A 23702-nucleotide genomic window follows, 5' to 3' on the forward strand; every position below is an offset into this window, starting at 1 on the left:
ATTAGGCAATCTGAAAACCTTGTTTTGGAGATAAGCATAGACCTTTTCAAGACACTTCAGCCCTCCAGTAAGTATTCTCTTGGTCTCTCATTAGGTGATGATATACATCTACCTCCTCAAGACATTTACACAAAACATTCATGTCCATGGTTGGATTAAAACCTGCAACCTTTTGGCTGGAGAGCAGATATGCTAACCACTTGGCCAGTTATGTTGATAGGATTTGCCCACTACACAATTCAATTACAGTTTTGCTGAATTTGTTTCCTGCAGAGCAGCACTCACTCAATTACTTCATCCACATGTTGTCTGTCATTACATCATAAGAAATACTAGTGGGACTGTCTTCATGATTTCTGTATCCATTTCCTTGGCTGGATTATTGTTTTCATCCATCAAACTTTATTGTTTTCATTCATCAGTGTACTCAGGAAGCTGAAGAGTCAGTCATGATAAAGAAGAAAGTATAGAGAAAGTTCCTGACATGAATGCAGAGAAAAATGTAAAAATACGAAGCATTGTGTAAAATTAGCTAAATGGAAGTCATGGAAAGACTTTGGTAGAAACATTGAAAATTAATATCAGAAAAATGGTAAATTATTCAGGAGACTATTGAAAAAACTTAGAAATGGAGGAAAAAGTACTGTAAAAGGAATCAGAGATGATTAAAGCTGACATGAAAACTGAAGATAAAGATATTCTAGATGTTTGGTGTAATTACTTTAAAAGATTGCTGAATGAAACAAGCAGTGTCAGTGTGGTGGTAGAAAACTCCCACCAGGAATGCAGAAATACATATCCATACTTGAAGTAGAAAAAGTCATCAAAAACCAGAAATGTGGAAAAACACCTGGAGAAGATGAAATTCAACCAGCAATGTTCATATATGGAGGTATATAAAAGTTTTACAGTGGCTGCATTGCATAATTCAGAAGACCTGGTCAGAGGGTCGAATTCTCGATGATTGGAGCAGAGCTCTCATAGTACCCATCTATAAAAATTAAAATAAAACTGAATGTGAGAATTACAGAGGTATTTCATTATTGAGTGTTCATGATAAGGTTTATGCAAGTATATTTTTGAAAAATGGCTACAAAAACTTGTGGAAGGGACGCTTGGTGAAGAACAAGGCTGGATTCAAGACAAATGGATCAGATTTTCACTTTAAGACAAAGAGTTGAGAAAACTGAGAATATAACAAGGATTTGTGTTTAAGTTTTTTTGATCTAGTAAAGGCATATGACAAGATGCCAAGTAGAAAGCTCTTCAAAACACTACAGCTACATGTTGTAAATGGGACATTATATCGAGCAATACGTAGTCCCTATTTAAGGTGTAAGTCAGCAATTAGAATTGAAAGAGGTACAGAAAGATGATTTCATGTTAAATCAGGTGTGCGACTAGGGTGCACATTATATCAACATTATCTCCTATTATTCAATTCATTATTTATATGGATCACATTATTAAGGAAAGTGGTATTAAATCTAATATCAAAATTGTCAATATTAATCTTAGCTCTTTACTTTATGCAGATAATGTTATACTTCTGAATAAATTGAGCACAAGGCTGCAAGATTCCCTGACTAAATTGAATAACTGTTGTAATAAATTTGATATGAAAATCAGCAATAAAAACACAAAGACAATGAAAATAGGCAGAACCATAGAAAATCTCAATTGTATCCTGAATGGTGAACCTATAGAACAAGTAAAACATTCAGTATTTAGACACAATTTTTAGTGAAGATGACAAATGTGGAAATAGACAACATAATTAGTAAAGCCAGTATGATAGGACATCATACTGGCTTTACTAATTTATGAATAAAAATTAGTAGAAAGAAACATGAATAAATTTATATGGAATAAGAAAGAAATTAGTTCAAAACACTAAATTAGCTGTATACAAGACAGTGTTCAAACCAGTTTTAACTTATGGATCTTATAGCTGTGTTAGAAATAAAACACTTGATCAAAGACTGGAGACCTCTGATATGAAAGTTCTGAGAAAATCAGTGGAGTGAACAAATGGCATCAATGGCAGTATCACATTTAAAATGAGCATATTAGAAAAGAACTTGTCATTGTTAGCATTCAGGAATGTATGAGTAGAGTTAATCTCAGGTGGTATGGCCTTTAATGGTAGATGTCTATGGGATTTACCATTAAAGAATGGGAGAGGAAAGATTAGCAAAGTAAGTGTTCTTTGCCAGGTTGGCAGGAATAAGACCCAGAGGAAGACCAAGATGTAGATGGATTGATACAGTACAAAGTGCCTGAAAAGACAAATATAAGATCTGATAATATTGGAATCCTGACAGATAGCAGTTTAATTTTGATGAAAAAATTATTGGAAGTTAGTAATGGTGTAGCTTTTTCATGTAGTAATATCATAATTATCCCGTATAGTCCCTGTGGGTACATATCAGGACTTTGACGATCTTAGTCTGATATGTACCCTCAGGGGGTGCTTTTTCCAAGATGTGTTTGTCAGAGCTGTACAAAAAAAGAAGCAGGAATGTTTCAATCGCTTTTCATTGAAATCTCCTTATACCTTTCCTGTTTTTACTATGTCTTGAAATTGTTGCAATCAAATTATCAACATATCCCTGACTGATTTTAAAAGTACCACAAACATTATTATACAGGTTTCTCAATACATCAGTAGTTGTGTAGGTATGTTGTAATATCCGTAATGTCTCTTGGCCACTTTTCCAAGATAATACAATTTCATAGCACATCTTTCTCTTAGAAAATGTGAAACATTGTTCCATACTACTGTTGAAAATTAAGTTTCATAAAACAAATATGAAACACAAGAAACACAACAACTTGTGCTCCCAACTCACCAAATGCCATGTGTTGATGCATCTGTCTTATCAGTCAAGGCCATTACAGCTCAGCTGTATTGATGGTCTCATTACCTTCCTAACATTCCTTGTAATTTTATGATGGTTATCATTTCTTATATTGTTTGCATATTCTATGGAAAGTTCATTTTTACTTTTTCCTTTGCCCATATTAGGTTCAAGAAATGAACTGATAGAAGAAGATACCCATACTGTTCTTTGCCCTTATAAAGAAATTCAGAAGATCACGTCTGTTGTGTGCAAGGGTATTTCACCAGATTTGAATAAGAAAGAAATACTTCAGAAGCATTTTTCTAAATTTGGAAAAGTTAAAAAAGTGAATTCTAATCTTAAAAAAGAATATGCAATTATCCATTTCTTTAATCATGTAAGTAGTTTCTGTTTTTGTTTAAACATTTAAATAGCTTCTGTTTTCCTTGAATTAGTCATATTACCAGAAGCCAGGTAAGTCATCTGGTTTTTGTTTAATTCATGCAAACAGCTTATCTCTATATAAAATATCATGGAACTTGATGTAGATTGCTCTTGGTATATCAAATGAGAAAGTTAAATGAACTAGGCTTTGTGTTCTACTTCAAAACCAAACTCCAATTATTCTTTCATTTGAGCATTATATCAGAAGATGAGCAGACAGGAGCAAGTTCAATGGCATTGCAGATGGGAGACAGCATGAGTAGGACTGGTTATAGACCAAGAAATTAATTATTATGGTTATTTATGAATGCCAGAACTATCAGGAATAAGGAAGATGAAATTGTTGCATTGACTGAGTTTATGTGCCCAAATATAGTTGAAATAAGTGCAATATGGTTGGATGAGAATCGAAATGGAGGGATATGTTATTTTTGGTGAAGATTTGAAAGGCAAGATGGGAGTGCTGTTGATGATAGCAGGTAAATTATGTCTACACAAAGTTGAGATACAAGGGGAAATAAAGCGGCATTGGTTTTGAAACAGTATGGTGTGGAGTAGAGGTGATAGAATGAGATATTTTGTAGGATGTTGTTATATGGCTGGGGAATGTAGAAGGTGGAGTCAAAGAAATGTAGAGTGAAATTGGCTTAGGGCAAGCAAAGGGTTATCATTATGGGTGATTTCAATTCTGGCAATATTGATTGGAATGAAGAGATAGCATCAGGAAAAAGGAGAATGAATTTTTCCAGTTGTTAATGGACAACGAGCTTAGGCCATATGTAATGGAGGCACATGAGAATTAAGCATCTTAGATCTGGTTATATCATCACAGGATGTGATTGTGAATAGAGTGTCTAATTAATCTTTTTGTGGTTGGTGAGAGTAACCATGAAGTGTTCTCCTGGATTGCAGCCAGTGGTCAGCTATAAGGGGCTCGCCCGAGCCCTTTGTTAATTTTTTCTCAAATTTGCGAGTCCCTTGTTCTTATTGTTTACTTTTTATTTTTTCAAAAAAAACATAATTTTTTGAAATATATTAAGCAACAAACTCATACAGTAACCTAACAAAGTGATTTTATTAAATAAAATATTATAGTTACTGTTACTACCATTTTACAAATAAGAATTCACTTTGGTAATCACATATAAATAAATAGAACTATAAAATAATGCTCCTTGATTGGTACCATCGATTATCACTTGAAGTATAAAAACAAAAGAGAAATACAACATATTTCAGTATTATTGTGTTTAGATGATATTTATTATTTATAGATTGTTTGCCATAAAAACTTCTATCGCATACAAAACATATTTATTTTGTTTATAAAAAATGTGGACTATTGTATATATGCGATTATAAAATATTTTATTCTTATTATATTTTGATAATTAAAAAATGTTTTTCTTGTGTAACATAAATTAACACAGATGATTGTGTGCAAAAATTTCATGTTTAGATCATGAAATATTTGTTTAAAAATGATAGCCTTTATAGGTTGATCGTCCCCTCTAGTGTTGCCAAATGAAAATGACTAAAAACAGCTAAATCTTTAAAAAAAAAAGCTAAAAAGGAGTTAAAAATAAAAATTTGAAGCTAAAATTTTAAAAGTAGTAGCTGATACTTTTAAGTTACTTACTGTATTCAAGTTGAAGTGATACCTGCGTATAAGTGGCTAAATACATCTTCCATGTTGTCTTCTGCGCTTAATTCTCCCACGTTTTCACTTAGATTTTCAGCTTTATTATATGTGGCCATCGTTCCAAAATTACTCAGTGTTGATGCTGGTAAATGATAGTCTGTATAGCACTTGTTGTTACGCCTGAGGCCATACTTGACTGACAAAATAGCTGTCAGCATTGGCAATTCCATCTTGTTGGCAGTAATAATAAATTTATTGCACACTGAGCAAGTTCTTTAAATGGATTCATTCCAGATGCATCTTTATATTTTCGTACTTCAGTCCAGAATAGCTCAGTGTTTTCTGTATTTGTCCATTTATTTAAGTGGATAGTATTGTACTGGTATTCAGCAGCAACATCTTTTTCTGTTTTCAGCATTATTTCTAATATGGGAGTAGCAAGTTCTTTTATATGTTTTAGGATATTGTCAACAGAAAAAGAAGACATCATTCTTAAAATATTCAAGTTTATTTTTAGGCAACCTTTGTTTAAGCTGTTTGAAGAGACCAAGAAGAAACTGTCTTGCTCTACTTCTAAGATTTTGCTCATCATTTTGAATTATTTTCTTTTGTATCATCAACTCTGAAATTTTTCTTTCAAATCTGTAACCAAGATTTGGACTGAGATCCAAATAGTCATCAATCTCTGACTCTAGAGGGTCGACTGTGGATGATGGTAGCACTAACATATTAGCAATAGAGAGAATCAAACAATAAAGGTCTTCAAACAATTTCATCTTATACGCACTGTTAGATGAAAAAATTTTGTTAACTTGCTGAACTTGAACTAGAACTGGATGCAAAAATAAAAGGTACAACAGATTCCTTTCATCTTTGTACATCTCCCACAGAATTTGAACTTTGTAACATTTCTCAGTCACACTCACGACTTCGAAGTGAGTTTTTAATTCCAACCACTGGCTGAGAATTCTGTCTACTGCAGGTTCAATGGAGAGCCACCTTGTTGCACAATTGCTTATAATTTTCAGAGGAGCATCATTTTCGTTGATAGTTTGATACAGATCTTTGTATGCTGCTTGTCTTGAAGAAGAATGTGAAAACCATTTATACGTTTCGGCAACTAAAAATTCTAATTTTCTTGGGAGAGATTCTGCACAAGTGTGAGACATTGCCAGTTGTAATGAATGGCATACACATCTAATTAAAATTAAGGAGGGAATATATGCCTTCACTTGTTCATAAACGCCATTATTGACACCAACCATAACACTGGCATTGTCTGTACCGATTGCAATGAGATTTTTAATGTCCAGTTTCTTGGTCAAGAGCTCTTTTTTCAGTGCAGCCACAATACCACTAGCGTCACACTTTTATAGAACCACCATGCTCAGAAATGTATACATAATTTTGTTGAATTTCTTGCTATAATAAATGATAGCCATTCCTAAAATCTTATTCACTGTGATATCATTCGATTTGTCTGTTAGCAAGCTGAAATTTTCATCTCCAATGTCCACAATTAGATCTTTTTCAAAATGCTCACTTAGAATATTTTTTACAATTGCAGAGCACTTAGTTTGGTGCATTTTTACCTTGCATAATTTGACTGTCTGGGATGATGTTTTTGCAAAGATCTACAAGATGATCGCAACTGTTGAATGATGAGTGACAACAAAGAAATAATGCTTACCTACCTTCAAAGTTCGCAGTCTCATCAGACTTTTTCACAAGCATATTTGTAATTGGAATAGTCTTATATGGAACTGCAGCAAGATGTTTCTTAGTTTCGCTATGCTTTACAAGCTGACAATATTTAGCAGCTATATCACATCTGCAAAACTTACAGTGGCCTTTTGTAGCGTCACCAGGAACTTCACACAACCATTTACTAAACATTCCCATTTGCAGCCACTCCCTCCTAAATTTTTGCTTGTAAGCTTTAGTTTTCTCTTTGCTCATTTTTTAGAAGAGTATAGAACTCTTTACTGCAACGAATTACGATCAGTCATTGAAAACTTCCCACTCATAATTGTAACTACCAACCTGAACACTGTGCAAAGACTAACTTGTAGCAGTGCTATCAACTTTAAAATGACAAAATGGCAGACTGTTGGGCCACATGACTGACTGACGTCATCATGCATTTGAACCATGTACGATGCTCGTACCAAATGTACAATACAATTCTTTATCAAATGCAAACATCTGGAAATGTTTTAAAACAATTTCTTTCTTTAGCAGTAAGTTATAAAAACAACTAAAAAGAGCTGAAACTAGTTCTGAAGGAGCTAGATTTAGAGCTAGGCGCTAGATTAAATTTTTTGGAGCTAGGGAAGAAAAAAAAGAGCTAGATCTAGCTCCAAAAGAGCTAAATTGGCAACATACTTTTTGATTGGCATTTGTACACAAGCTGTATTAATAAGTTTTTGTGTGAAATATGGCTTTTTTTTTTTTTTCTCGACGATGCGAGCCCTTTCTTAAAATTTTCATAGCTCACCACTTGTTGCAGCCATTCATATGAGAACTTCTATAAAGCAGGGATATATGTGGAGCTACAAGGCTGGTGATTATGAAACACTTAGGAGACAACTAGGAGCTATAGCATGGAAAGGAGAGTTGAGTGGGAAGGAGAAAGGCTCTACTTGAGCATTAATCAAGAGCTATTTAACAGTGACAAATGTCTGAGTGCATTCCACAGGTGAAAAGGCTAAACAAGGTATGAGTTAAATGAATGAAGAGGCTAAGCATGAAATCTGGAATAAGAAGGTACTGTGAAGGCAAAAAAAGATGAAAGTTGGTAATGATCAGTTGCTTAAAGAGTAAAAAAAGAGCAGGCCAAGAAAGTGACTTCATCATCATCAAATTCCTGATATATACTCTCATAAGGTTTATAGGATATCATAGTACTACATGAAAAATTTATATCATTACTAACTTCCTATCTACAATTTTTCTCCAAATCAGTTTGTTAAATGTCAAGACTCCAATATTATCAGGTCTTATATTTCTGTCTTCTAAGGCACTTTTTACTGTATCAATCCACCTATATCTTGATCTTCCTCTGGGTCTTTTTCCTGCCAACCTGGCAGAGAACACCTGAGATTAGCTCTGCTAATGCATTCCTGGATGCTGACAATATCAAGTTCTTTCCTAATATCCTCATTTTTAATATCATATTGCCATTGATGCCATCTGTCCGTGCCTCTAATCTTTCTCAGAACTCTCATATCTGCTGTCTCTACTCTTTGGTCAAGTGTTTTACTTCTAACCCAACTCTCAGATCCATAAGTTAAAATTGTTTTAAACACTGCCTTGTATACAGCTAATTTAGTGTTTTGGCTAATTTCTCTCTTATTCCATATAAATTTATTCAGTTGACTTCCTACCATACCAGCTTTGTTGATTCTGTTGTCTATTTCCATATTCAACTTACCATCTTCACTAAAAATCGTGCCTAAGTAGTTGAAATGTTTTACTTGTTATATAAGTTCTCCATTCACAATGCAGTTGATATTTTCAATGTTTCTTCCTATTGTCATTGTCTTTGTCTTGTTATTGGTTTAATACCACATTATGAAGGAAAGTGGTTTAATACCACTTTCCTTCATAATGTAATCCATATAGATAATGAATAACAGAGGGGATAATGTACATCCTTGTCTCACACCAGATTTAACATTAAACCATCTTCCTATACTTCCTTCAATTCTAACTGCTGACTTACAGCTCAAATAGAGACTAAGTATTGCTTGATATAATGCCCCATTAACACCATATAACTATAGCGTTTGGAATCGCTTCTCTCTTGGCACCCCTTTTCATATGCCTTTTCCAGATCTATAAAACTTAAATATAGATCTTTGTTATTTCCATGATTTCTCAACTATCTGTCGTAAAGTGAAAATCTGATCCTGACAGCCTCTGTTTGGCCTGAATCCAGCTTGTTCTTCACCAAGCTTTTCTTCCACAATCCTTTTCAACTGTTTCTCAAGCATACTTGCATAAATCTTTCCAGGAACACTCAGTAGAGAAATACCTCTATAATTCTCATATTCAGTTTTATTTCCCTTTTTATATATGGGTACTATGAGAGCTCTACTCCAATCATCAGGAATTTGTCCCTCTGTCCTGGCCTCCTGAACTATGCAGTGCAGAGACTGTACGGCTTTTATACCTTCATACTTGAGTATTTCTGGTCGAATATCATCTACTTCTGCTGTCTTTCCACATTTCAGGCTTTTGATGGCTTTTTCTACTTCAAGTATTATTACTATTACTATTATTATGGGCAACTCCAGGGAGTCATTGGACTCATCGAGGGAGGCCCCAAATCATATTCATCACAACTATTTGACATTCATACAGCATCTATCATACCTCGCCTTAAACCCATTCACTGTCACAGCATCCACCACAGACTCAGGGAGCGCATTCCACTCATTCACTACTCTAAAAGTAAAGAACCCAGCTCTAACACCTTTACTAACCACACTTTTGCCCAGTTTCCATGGATGTCCCCTAGTCCTCCCAAAACCAGCCCTGTTCTCAAAAATATCTTCTGAATTAATTTTATAGAAACCCTTCAGTAATTTGAATGTCTCAATCATATCTCCTCTCCTCCGCCTATCAACCAATTTTTGCAACCCACAAATCCTCAACCTGTTCTCATACGGTTCATTCCACAGACCTGCTATCATCTTGGTCACTCGCCTCTGGATCCTCTCCACCTCCTCCCCATCAAGAAGAAACCTAGGTGACCAAATCTGAGCACAGTAGTCTAGATGGGGTCTTATCAAGGCTCGATATAGAGGAACAATAACCTGCTTGTCTCTGCTTGTCATCGTATTCTTCAGCAACCAAGTGATTTGATGAGCTGTTTTGGTCACTTTTGCAATGTGTCCCCTAAATTTCAATTCCTTATCTACCAACACTCCTAAATCTCTTGCCTCATCAATTTCCTGGAGCACGGTTCCACCAATGCAGTAAACTGCCGCCAATCTTTTCACCCCAAAATGCATAACCTTACATTTTGCCACATTAAACTGACATCCATTCTCCTTAGCCCAGACCTCCAATCTATCCAAATCATCCTGCAAAATTTTGACGTCATCTGCATTCACTATTGCCCTACCCAACTTCGTATCATCCGCAAACAAATGAACTGTTCCTCTCAGATCATTTCCTATATCATTTATGAACAAATTAAACAGCAGTGGTCCAAGATCAGATCCTTGTGGCACACCACTAGTCACAGGCCGTCTTGTGGACTCTACTCCCGAGTAAACCACTCTCTGATATCTCTCCGTCAACCACCCTCCTATCCATCTCACCAACCCTATGTCCATTCCCATATGCTGCAATTTACTGATTAGAATTCCATGTGGAATCCTGTCAAAGGCCTTGGCAAGGTCCAGTAGAATCACCGTAAACCCATTACCCTTATCCAGTTCAGCCGTCACTGTGTTATAATACGTGAGCAAGTTACTGAGGCATGACCTACCCTTCACAAAACCATGCTGTCCCCGATACAGTATCCCATTTTCTTCTATCCAATCTTGTATTTTCCTCTTGACTATTTTCTCTAAGACCTTGACAATGATTCCTGATATGCTAATCGGTCGGTAATTTACTACAGAAGTCTTGGAACCACCTTTATGCAGTGGAACTATTTTCCCCTCTTTCCACCCGCTCGGGACTAACCCAGACCCGAGACTCAAATTAAACAAAATGGTCAAGGGTACTGACAATTCTTTAGCTGCTTCTCGTACAACACGAGCTGGTATACCATCCAATCCCACAGATGTATTGACATTGAGGTTATGCAATAGACTACTCACCTCCACTTCATTAACCACAATTCCCGTGTAATCTACTGGTTTATTCGTTTCTGCAATGTCACCACCTGGATGATATACTTTTGCAAAGTGCTCACTCAGTAACTCAACTATCTCAACTGATTCAGTTACCTCCCTACCATCGGCATTCTTTAAAATCAATCTGCCATGTACATTTTTCCTTTTACTTGCTACATATCTAAAAAACTGTTTAGGATTCTCTTTAGCCTGCATGGCCAATGTTCTTTCGTAATCCTTTTTTGCTTTTCTTACCACACTCGTCACCCTTCTGGCCTGTGCTTTATACCATTCATGTGCCTGCCGGTCACCCTTCTCCTTAAATTCCCTCCATAGTTGTTTCTTTTTTTGCAACTCAAGCTTAATGGTGTTATTCATCCATTTAACCCCTACTTGATTTATTATTCGGACTCTAGGTATACAGTCAGCCATTGCTTCATGCAAGCACTTCTTAACTACCTCCCATGCACTTTCAACTTCTAGTCCTTGCAGTTGTACATGCCATGGCACTGAACCAATCAAACTCCTAAGCTTGTCATACTTTCCAGCCCGATAATTCCACATGTACCCTGTCTTAATTGAAAATTCTACACCTTTAGCCACCTCCCAAGTTAAGACCCTATGATCACTCTCACCGATTGGTGGCAATGTGGTCATATTTGTTACAGCCAAATCCTCAGACGTAATTACTAGGTCAAGCACTCTCTGACCCCTAGTATTTTCCATTACATGCTGTCGCAGATAGTTATCCCTTAATAACCGCATAAAATCCAGTTCCTTCCTCCCGTGTGTCCTCTCCTCACTCCAATCAATGCGACCATAGTTGAAATCTCCCATAATAATCACCCTCCTTCCACCCATTTCTTCTATTTGCTTGTGCATACTGTCACCACCATCTTTTCTATCACCTGGTCTATAGCAGCACCCAATTGTATATTTAGTTCTGCTAGCCACAATCTCACACCAAATGGCCTCAAATGTGCTCTTTTCTCTATCCTGCAATTCAACTTCTATTCAGGAATACATATCCAAGTATGGATATGTATTCTTGACTGCATGCCTGGTCAGTGTTTTCTTTTACTACTGTTCTGTCATCACTGCTTGTTTCATTTAGCAGTTTTTCAAAATAATTACTCCATACTTCAAGGATATCTTTTTCTCCTATTTTCATGTCACCTTTATCATTTCTAATTCCTTTTACAGGACTTTTCCTCTATTTCTGCGCTTCTTCAGCAACCTCCAGAATATCATGCCACCTTCTTGATATTTATTTTCTGTTTTCTTGCGAAAGTCCTCCCATGACTTTTGTTTAGCTAGTTTTACACAGTGTTAAGCTTTTTTACATTTGTTTCTGTATTCTGTAAGAGCACAAGTTGACTTATTTGCCAGGAACTTTTGATATGCTTTCTTCTTTTCCTTCACTGCCTCTTTAACTTCCTGTGTCCACCATGGAGTAGATTCTGATTTTTCTATCCTTGCACACAACCTTACCACATGCCTCTCTGGGTGAATTAATCAGTGTTTTCTTCAGGGCTTACCACTAAATCTGCAAGGTTTGGTTCCTGTTCTCAAACTCTTTCATTTTTTCTTCAATATTCTTTGTGTATTTTAGTTTACAGTTCACATCTGAGAGCTACTCAACTTTTATTCTCTTTAAAACTTTGTTACATGTTCTTCTTTTCAATATGAAATTCAATTTTATCCTGCTAAAGTGATCACTTTCAATTTCAAGTCCTCTGTACACTCTGGTGTCCTTTACCAGGGAGAAAACATCGCTATCAACAATAACATAGTCAATGAGATTTTTCTTATTCCTTGTCTCTTCTCTCCATGTGAATTTGTGCACATTTTTATATTGGAACATTGTGTTAGTAATAACCAGTCCATGTCCTGAGCAGAAATCCAACAGATATTTGCCATTATTATTAGCTTTGCTCTTTTCTCCAAATTTTCCCAAAATATTTTTGTATGTATGACAATCATTTCCTACTCTGCTATTTAGATCCCCAACAAGGACCAACTTTTCCTTTTTCATTGTGTCAGTTGCTTTATCTAAAGCCTCAAAAAATTCCTCCACTTTTACCTTACTTTCATATTTATGAGTTTAGGGACACAAAACACACATGTTGAAATGATTATTTTACTTATTATTAGTCAAATAACACTTGACGTTTTGACCACTGCATTGAGGTCATCATTAGAAAGATACTTGTGTATAGAATACCAAGCTACATGCTCTTGCACTCTATAAAGGTAAATTAAATCTACGCTGTTAATCGATCTTTTTCTTAGCCTGACCTCTCAACATTAAAAAAAAAATTAATAAATCTTTAAAAAAATTAATTAATAAAAAACTACAATAAACTATGCTAAAATCCTCCTGTACTAAGATTATTCTGGATTTATACAGTTCAGATTGTTATACATCCATCTACAATTTTCTTCTGGACTTGTATAGTTCAAGTTGCTATTGAATGTTAAAAAAAACTTCACCAAGTCTTCTTGTATTGAGATTTTTCTTTAGCTTGTTCTGGTTGCTATAAATTTGCAAATGGGCCCTCCACATTCTTGGAATGGTTAGGCCATCATTTTTTTCCGATTTGGATCATGTTTGAGCATTTCACATTCTTCTTTAAATTTTCTCTTGAACCAGGTTTTGGTGCAGTGTAGGGATTTGGTACCTTTCCATTCAATTCTGTGGTATATACTAATTGAACGGAAAGGTACCAAGTCCCTACACTGCACCAAAACCTGGTTCGAGAGAAAGTTTAAAGAAACATGTGAAATGCTCAAATATAATCCAAATCTGAACAAAAATGATAGGGTAACCATTCCAAGAATGTGGAGGATCCATTTGCAACCTTTATAGCAACCAAAACAAGCGAAAGAAAAATCTCAATACAAGAAGACTTGTATAATAAATTTAGTTTAATCCTTTATCCAAGTGTCAGCAAACAAAGTTTGCACCTGAAAGTATCTTCAGGACTGGGGTAAGGTGGTACAACACCAGGGCAACTCGTTGCAAAGGTGGAGCAAGCTACCAACACTCCTCTCTCAGTATCTCCTATAATGCAAAACACATCTCCTTGCGGATATGTCTAATGTTATGCATTAAGGGAAGGGCCACTACCCAGACTAGTTTCGACCTTTATTGAGGTCTCTTCAGTGGGAGCCAGGCCTAAGCTGAGATACCAGGCAGAAGCATTCGCAGGTTATCTCTACCTATAGGAGTTGCGAAATGGTGTGCCACCCTTTTTTAATAAATTACTCTGGATTTAGAGAAAGATGTTGAAAGTTTATTTTTCACTTGGTTAGAGTATAATAAATTTAGTTTAATCCTTTATCCAAGTGTCAGCAAACAAAGTTTGCACCTGAAAGTATCTTCAGGGTAGTGGCCCTTCCCTTAATGCATAACATTAGACATATCCGCAAGGAGATGTGTTTTGCATTATAGGAGATACTGAGACAGGAGTGTTGGTAGCTTGCTCCACCTTTGCAATGAGTTGCCTGGTGTTGTACCACCTTACCCCAGTCCTGAAGATACTTTCAGGTGCAAACTTTGTTTGCTGACACTTGGATAAAGGATTAAACTAAATTTATTATACTCTAACCAAGTGAAAAATAAACTTTCAACAAGAAGACTTGGTGAAGTGTTTTTTCTTAACATTCAATAGCAACTTGAACTATACAAGTCCAAAAGAAAATCGTAGTGTATAACCATCTGAACTGTACAAATCGAGAAGCTTAGCACAGGAGGACTTTAGCAGAGTTTATTGTAGTTTTTTATTTATTTATTTTATTTTATATATTTTTTATTACTAGAGGTCAGGCTAAGAAAAACATCAATTGACAGCGTAGATTTAATTTACCTTTATAGAGTGCAAGAGCATGTAGCTTTCCTATACACATGTATCTTTCTGGTGATGACCTCAATACAGGGGTCGAAACGTTAAGTGTTATTTTACTAATAATAAGTAAACTAATCATTTCAACACGTGTGTTTTGTGTCCCTAAATTCTTAAATATGAATGCTGATCACTGTGTAACCTTAAAAGAAAGACTTCTACCTTAGTAGAACCCTCTGTGTGGCCATAGGCACAAATAAGTCTCATTGTCTAGTTCCCCATTCTCATATTTGCCCACTTCACCATACTTGAGACTGCTTGCCATTCAAGAAGATTAGCCCTCGTATTTAGTGTTGAATACTATGGCTACTCCTTCTTTTCCTTGATTGTCATTCCCTGAATATAACATTTTGTATTTATTGCTCAGAAAGATCTCATTAGTTTTTGTCTTTTTCATTTCAGTTACCCCTATTGTAATATTTATTCTATTCTCTCCTAACATCGTGATTTATGATCTTAATCCTGACTTATTCCCTCATATAATTTCCTTAGCCTAATTTCAATAAAAGTTCTTTGCTCGATGCATCAAGTTAAAATACTATAATTCCTATGCGGTCTCAATATTTAATCTGGGCCATTAAGAGTAGTGCACGTGGATTGAAGACAAAGGGATTGCCGTTGGTTAGCGCCAATTCCTTTGTTTCAGTGCTGGTGCCAGTTCCTTTTCAGATTCAGAGAAAATTTCTATTATACTGTGCCACCCTAAATCCTAGACTGAACAATGCAAAATCAAGGAACTAGAATACAGTTTAGTACACTGTCTAATATCTCTTAAGCACGGTCGTTAAACTCTCCATCATCATCATCATCATCTTCCTTATACCCTCTTTTATCTTGCGGTGTCGAGGGTCCATTGATCATCGGACCTCACTCCGTTTACAGGATAAGGTGGTAAGCCTTATGCCCTGGTGTATCCTATGGCCTGTAGTGTTGAGTTCTCAAGGCCAGTTTGCCTGCTTTGCGGAATGAAAAACCCCAGAATAAACTGGGGAAAAAACCCTGCTGTCCACGCCCAAGACTGGCTAACTTGGCTATGGCTGAGGAAGATCCTTCAGCTCCTCACGTCACCGACGGGAATCGAACCTAGGACACTCCTTCCCCAGGCATATGGTTGCGAAGCGCATAGCCACTAGGCTAACCGCGTGGACGTCGTCGTTAAACTCTAAATTCATCAAATAACTAAAATTCATTTCACAGTCATAGCCTCCCTTATATTTTACCTTCTGCCTTGGTTGTAACTTAATGAGCGGTGCAATAGAAAGGAAATCAGGCAAGACATCTGTTAATACTAAAGAAAAACATTTAATTACAAAATCAGACAATTTACACTTTATGAGCAAACTCTGACATAGAATTGCACTAACTTTAGGGAATGAGTATACTCAACTAAAATTTCTAATTCTCCTGTGATATGTTAAAACATTATTTCAAGTAGGAAATTTTGTCAAAGGTCAATTATCCATTTTTCACATAACAATGCTAAAGGTCATTCATTTATCAATAACAGAGTTATCTTAACGAGCTTCCACACAATTCCTCCATCCAAAACTTAAAGTTCCTCTACTTCCTTTAGCATAATCTCTAAAGTCCTTTCATTAATCGAAACATTATAAACCTAAAGTTTTTTTTACAATTACAGGTTGTTTCCCTCAATACAATTATATGACAGATCAAAATTCTACGTTACCAAAGGCTGGGAAATTATTCGACCTTCACATACATCTTGACAGAACTTCGTTTCCTTTATCCTTCTCTTAATTGATTTCATCTGCACTATTCGACTGATGGACTCGGACTAGACACATCTCTGCCAAAAGGTAAGACTGGCTCGCCGCTCTCAGGTCGACTGGTTCTGCATGGCATATCGATCTCCGTGATGATCGGAAACTCTGCTCTGCTTGGCTGCTCGTTGACCGGCGAACTTGCCATAGACACTTCAGCATGCTCCAACAACCTCTGTCTCGATGACCACTCCAATTCAGGATGAAGAGAAAAAAAAGCCACGAACTAGCGCCACTACGCTTTTTAAATCATGCTCCCAATGTTTCTTCCCTACGTCATCCTGCTCTCTCCCTTTTCCCACGACACCTTACTTTTTTCAGCACCTAGCGCCACACTTTCCTCTAGCGTGCTTTACAGAGGGAACCTGCGTGCGCGTCCTACTTGGTGCACATGTTTAGTTTCAGGCCATCACTATCTAATCCGATTATCTTTCTCCCAGCAGTACACAAGTACTTGAACAAAATCCACATAGTTTAAACATTAGTTTAAACAATTTGCTTCAGTGCAGAACTCTGAACCAAGAATTTGAAATCATTAACCAAACATTTGTAAAAAATGGCTATAATAAAAAAACAGTTCACAAGATCCTCCATAAAAATGCCACTAAAAGCAAAAAAATTACAAAAATGCCATAGCCATACCCTACATTAGAGCATTTCAGAAAAAAAAGATAGAACACTACTTAAATACAACACCAAGACAACCTTCAAATCCCTGGCAAAATGAAGAAATTTACTTAGCTTCACCAAAGATCCATTTCCATACCTTGCCCACCGAGGGGGTTTACAAAATTCAATGTACCTGTAACCTACCTTACATAGGGGAAACAGGATGCACCAACCCAATCAGAAAAGATGAACACAAACTGCACATTAAATACCTCCACTATGGTAAAATAGTCCTATCAGACCACGCACTCCAAACATATCACAAAATTGACTGGAAAGGCACTAAGTCCCTACACCGCATCTAGTGCAGCAGCATGTAGCTTGTATATTGTACACGTGTATGTTCCTGATGATGACCTCAGTGCAGAGGTCGAAACATCAATTGTTACTTGCGTAATTATTATTAAGAGAGACCTCCAGGGAGTCAGAGACTCATCGAGGGAGGTCACATACTACACACACCAGCTATCATACTTAATCTTGAATTCATTCACACTGCTTGCACTCACAACATCCAATGGCAGTCCATTCCAATCACACACCACCCTCTGAGAGAAAAATCTAGCCCTCTCACCCTTTTTGGCAGCCTTCATATCTCAGCTTCCAAGGATGCCCTCTCATCCTTTCCCCACCCTCCATAAATTGAAAAATTCCATCAATTGAAATCCTGTATGACCTGTAATGTTAAGTAAAGTAATTATTCTAACACATATGTTGTGTCTCCATAAATTCTTCATCATGAATGACTCATTTCTCTCTGTTCCAGGTGTTTACAAAGTTCCTTGTTCTTGCAACTTATCATATTATGGTCAAATTGGGAGATCTGCAAACATCTACTTAGAAGAACATAAAAAAATACATCTGCCACCATAAGTATGGTCAGCCAGATTTAGCTGACCATGCCTTGGATACCTTGCACAGAATCACATGCAAGAAAACTACTATGCTTCACCACAACAAATACAAATACAAATTTGGAAGATTTTTTTTTTTAGAATCAGCAGCAGATTAAAAAAAAAAAAAAAACTAATTTTGATAAACATGGATGTATTCAACTTCTCAAGATTTGAAAAACTTTTACACCTCTTGCTCAAAAGCTAAGATTAAATGTGTTTAATTATTTATATGTGTGATTATTTCATTAAACCTTATAATGACTTATATATTTCATCCATCATGGATGGTTAAGTGGTCATTTCACTTAAATTTCATGTATCAACTGGAAATACTGTCAATGAGAGGAATCAAATTAATTCTCTGCTGTGATAAATGGAATGTGACAGTCGACTTCATTACCAGCTAAAACATCAGCTGAAAGAAAAAGAGTAAACATGAAAAAAATGAAAAGGATTAAGAAAATGGTTTTACAGTTTCATAGTGAGTTAAGAATATAGGTAGTTCTCTAAAGCATTGCAAACTAACAGCATTCTGAGTGCTTATAAACCACTTGAAAAGAAGTTGGAGAGTGGAGTTGCATAATGTTTTGGAAGGCCACTTGAATTTTGACCACTTAAAATTAAAAGATTGTAAACAATCTTTCAATTTTAAGCTCTTAATAACTTTCCTTCTTGTGTGGAAAGCTAGATCTGACTTTGATTTTCTGTGCTTTTTGGCATCTTTGATTTGTTATGCCTTGCAGATTTCTTCCAGAAAGTATGTTTCTCCCTGTGCAACAGATAATCACATAAGCAGTAGATTTTATGAACTTTTTTAAAAATATTATTTATTTATTTTCCAATGGAAAGGATGTTGCAATTTAGGTGGATTTAAAAATGTGGAGACCTTGCATAAAGTGGTAGAAATTACCTTTATTTCATTTCTGTGTGTGTGTATACACACACAAACACACACTATACATACAGTTGACCTTGAAGAATGCAGGTTTGAACTGCATTAGTCCACTTGTGTGCATTTTTTAAAATAAATATATTGGAAATTTTTTTAGAGATTTCGACAATTTGAAAAAACTTGCAGATGAACTGTGTAGCTTAGAAATATTGAAAAAATTAAGAAAAAGTTGGGTATGTCATGAATGCGTAAAATATATGTAGATACTAGTCTAATTTATCACTTACTACCATAAAATATACACAAATCTATTATAAAGTTAAAATTTATCAAAACTTATGCACACAAACACTTACAGACCATACATAGCCATTTGCAGTCGAGAGAAATGTAAACAAACATAAAGATACAGTATTAAATCATAATGGTTATTAATTATAATTAATTAGCATAAAATAAAAAAATTATAATGATTTATTTATTAGTGTATAGGCTAGACTACTGCGAAGCAATCATATCAATTGCACTATGCTACATAAAGCAATCATATTGCTGCTGCTTCATCATCAATGCATGAATTGTTATTTACAGGTATAACAATTCATGCATTGATAATGAATTTCTTTTTAACATTAACTTTTAATTTTTGATGTCTAGTATTAGTAATATGTGTAACATCTACAGTGTTTGGTATCATATAAGACAATATTGATGTAGGTACTAACAGACATACGATTCATCATATAAACAGATGTAAACTTACGGTATCGATAAATAGAGTACAGTACTGTAAATGTGAAGCCCTAAATAAAAAGCTGAGAACAACACAACATTGCACGGAGAGAAGCATGCTAAAAATAACATCAAGAGATAGGAAGACAAATACCTGGATAAGATCTCAAACAGGGGTAATGGATATTGTAAAATACATTAAACAGGCTAAGTGGAGATGGGCTGGCCATATTGCCAGATGCAGTGATGGGAGATGAACTAGAAAAACAACAAAGTGGAGACTGATGGATAGAGCAAGACAAAGAGGAAGACTGAGGAGAAGGTGGAGGGATGAACTGGAACAAATTGCAGGAGTGAGATGGATGGGAGAGGCAAAAAACCGAGTGGTTTGGAAAATCATGGGGGGGGAACCTTCGTCCAGCAGTGTACAGAACCAAAAGGTTGAAGAAGAAGACTGTAAATATATTTTCACTTTCTTATGATTTTCTGTAATAACGTTTTCTTTTCTTTATCTTACTTTATTGTAAGAATATAGTATACATACATACATACCATACAAAATATGTATTAATCAAGTGTTTATATTATTGGTAAGGTTCCTGGTCAACAGTAGGCTATTAGTAGTTAAGTGTTTGGGGAGTCAAAAGTCATATACGGATTTTTGAACAACACAGGGGGGTCTGCATCCCCCTAACCCCCACATTGTTCAAGGGTCAACTGTACATATATGTAGTTTTTTTTTTGTAGAAGTTATAAATAAATGTACCCTTATATGCAAAATATATGATTTTGTGTAACCAGATATCACATTGTATATTTTACACATTATAAGGGATAGCAATAATCATGACTATGTTCATATTCTTATAATTTATTATTTTTTATGGAAGACTTCAGCAGAATTGGCTAAAAGAGAAGGAAGAATTATTTCAGAAGAATTTCCTGAAGTTGAGATATTTTGGACATCATCTACACCACAAAAGCAAATAGGTAAAATATAATGAATGTAAATAATCTGTAACAAAAGTTTAATTGACTGGAGTAAATTATATCATTGTCTATCATCATTTCTTGGAATATACAGGTGCAGGATATACAATATATTATGAATAATATTATATTATTATTCATAATATTATAATAATCTTGCTCATGAGTTGAGTTAATAAAGGATTGGATAATGTGGATCATGAAGGATTCTACTAAGCAGGTTGAGTGATTTTACACCAAGCATTGAAAATTACCGGTCACTGGGCTGTCTTGGCTCATCAGGGCATCCCATTGGTGGTAGATGAGGGGGGATGGTCGGTGGCACTACTTTGTAGGCCTCCCTGCTAGGTCCACGGGACCCATTAACCAATGACAGCTGTGATCCTTCATTCATATTAGGGGTTGGATGGTTCTGGTGCCCATTCTGTAAAAAATGCTGCTATGTAAAGCATCATGTCTAAACAGAAAAGAGATAAAGCCCGTGTAGTCTCGATATGCCCGGAACGGTGGTGTCAGGGTGATGTAGCAGGCCCTGCGGTATCATCAATCTGTGACTGCTATAAAGAAACTCAACACAGAAATTGCTTGAATATTGCTGCTTGGAATGCAAGAGGATCGAATAAATCTGGGAAATTGGCTAATGTGATGAGAGAGATTGAATATTGTATACTAGGAATAAGTGAAACCTTTTGGAAAGGATCATCAGATTTTGAGTTGAAACTTCCAAATGGCAAGATATATAAAATATATAAGTCAGGTGGTGAAATATCAAGGAGAGGTGTAGCGTTTATTGTAGAGAAAAAAACTAATAAAAACATTATCCATGTCATCAAAAAATCAGATAGAGTAATGACAATTCTAGTGAAGTCTAAACCTAGAGATATGCTGATCATCCAGATATATGCTCCTACATACCGGAATGAGGAAGCAGAAATGAATAACGTATGATGAAATAGAATGGTGTATAAAGGAAGTTGGAGCCAAGAAAGATCGAGTTATTTGTGCTTTGGGTGACTGGAACGCAAAACTGGTATCAGAGGGAACATCTACACACGTGGGTTCATTTGGACTTAGAATTCGGAATGAGAGAGGACAAAAGCTGATTTCTGTAACATGCAGTCTCATCATTACTAACACTTATTTTGATCAAAAATCAACAGCAAGATACACATCGGAAAGTCCGGTTGGAAGATACAAAAATCAATTAGACTATATTGTGGTCAGTAAACATTACTTCAGTGGAATACGGAACTCAAAGGTGATGCCAAGTGCTGACTGTGGATCTGATTATAGACTGGTCATAATGAAGATAAATATTCGCCTGAAAACAATAAAAATTAAAAGAAGTCAACCCCTAAAATGGGATCTGCAAATGGTACAAAATCCAATAGTTAAATCAAAATTTGATGAAAATGTTTCAGAACTGCTGTTTGCACATTTGCAAAATGAACTCTCTCAGTGGAATAGACTACAAGCAGGTATCATAACATCTGCTAAAAACCACATCAATAAGCAAGAAGAAAGAAAGAAAAAATCATGGATAACACATAGAAGTAATCAACCTTATCGATGAAAGAAGAACATGGAAAAGAGGAGCAAATAAAGAAGAAAGATTAAGATATAAAGCATTAGATAAAAGAATCAAACAGTTATACAGACGATTGAAAGAAATCTGGATAAATAGGCAGTGCACCAAAATAGAAGAATTACAAAATAAGAACAAAACCAGAAAAGCATTCCTGAAAGTGAAAGAACTTAATGGAAAAGCAAAACATACATAGTCTAATAACATCAAGGACAAAGATGGAAACATAATCATTGATAAGGAAAAGATAAATGGAAGATGGGTGGAGTACTTATCAGATCACTATGATGATGATAATGGTAGCATGTTAGATGATTCACGACACCTTAAGTTAAACGTAACAACAGATACCACTCTACCGACAAGAAAGGAGATAGAACACGTAATTAAGAATCTTCCTAATAATAAATCCCTTGGGTGTGATAATATCCCGGCTGAGCTGCTGAAAGCTTTGACTGGCAATAATAACAACTATTTAGTGGAATCCATTCAGGACATCTATAGAACAATAGAATTACCTGAAGTTTTTACAACATCTATCTGCATACCAGTTCCAAAGAAAAATAATGCATAAAATTGCAAGGATTACAGAACTGCTGTGAGCCTAATATCCCATGCATCTAAAATTATTTTAACCATTGTTAACAAACAAATTGAAAGAGCCTTAAGCGGAGAATTGAGTGAGCAACAGAAAGGCTTCAGAAGAGGAATGGGAACCATTAATGCTATCCTGGAACTAAAAATACTTATAGAAAGATCACTTGAAAGAAATAGGAACATTTACATATGCTTTATAGACTTTCAGAAGGCTTTTGACCTGGTAAAACATAATAAAATGTTCAAAATATATTAGATAAATTAGACATAGAAGATCATGTACTTAGGATTATAAAAATGATTTACACCAAACAGAAAATGCAGCTGTTTAACTCTGAGACTTCTGTAGTGAAAATAAAAAGAGGAGTTAGACAAGGTTGTATCCTTTCAACAAATCAATATCTATAGTGAGACAGTGATGAAAAAGATTGAAAAACAAAAAATAGGAATTAATATCAATGGTATAAAATACAATAATCTTAAATATGCTGATGATACCATTCTAATAGCAGAAAACAGAAACAAATTAATCAAATTACTGCAGCTACTAATTGAAGAAGGTAAAGAATTTGAATTAGATATAAATGCAAAAAAGACCAAATTTATGAAAATCTCAAAAGAAAACAGATCCGAGCCAGAAATATTCATAAACAATATGAAAATTGAACATACAACAGAATACAAATATTTAGGCACCTACTTTACTGCAGATGGAAAGCAAGATAAAGAAATAAAAATAAGAACAGCCATAGCTAAAGATGCATTCTGGAAAAATAAAGATCTGCTCAGAAGTTCTGTGAATATCGAGACAAAGAAAAGAATGATAAGAACATTAGTGTGGCCAATTTTCACATATGGAAGTGAGACCTGGATA

At 35.4% G+C, this 23702-nt stretch overlaps 1 protein-coding gene across 1 annotated transcript in view; it reads left to right on the plus strand.

Moving 5' to 3' along the window:
- xmas (RRM_XMAS2 and SAC3_GANP domain-containing protein xmas) overlaps positions 1–23702 on the plus strand; it is a 523534-nt gene that overhangs the window by 68001 nt on the left and 431831 nt on the right. Inside the window, exons 3-4 of the mRNA XM_090401436.1 lie at positions 3029–3240; positions 20547–20646. Coding sequence (XP_090257562.1) covers positions 3029–3240; positions 20547–20646 — 312 coding nt within the window. The remainder of the gene's footprint in view (positions 1–3028; positions 3241–20546; positions 20647–23702) is intronic.

The sequence above is a fragment of the Typopeltis vanoorti genome, chromosome 12 (assembly GCF_054136105.1).
Source record: "Typopeltis vanoorti isolate ZY-2024b chromosome 12, IOZ_Tvanoo_1.0, whole genome shotgun sequence".
Classification (NCBI taxonomy): domain Eukaryota; kingdom Metazoa; phylum Arthropoda; class Arachnida; order Uropygi; family Thelyphonidae; genus Typopeltis; species Typopeltis vanoorti.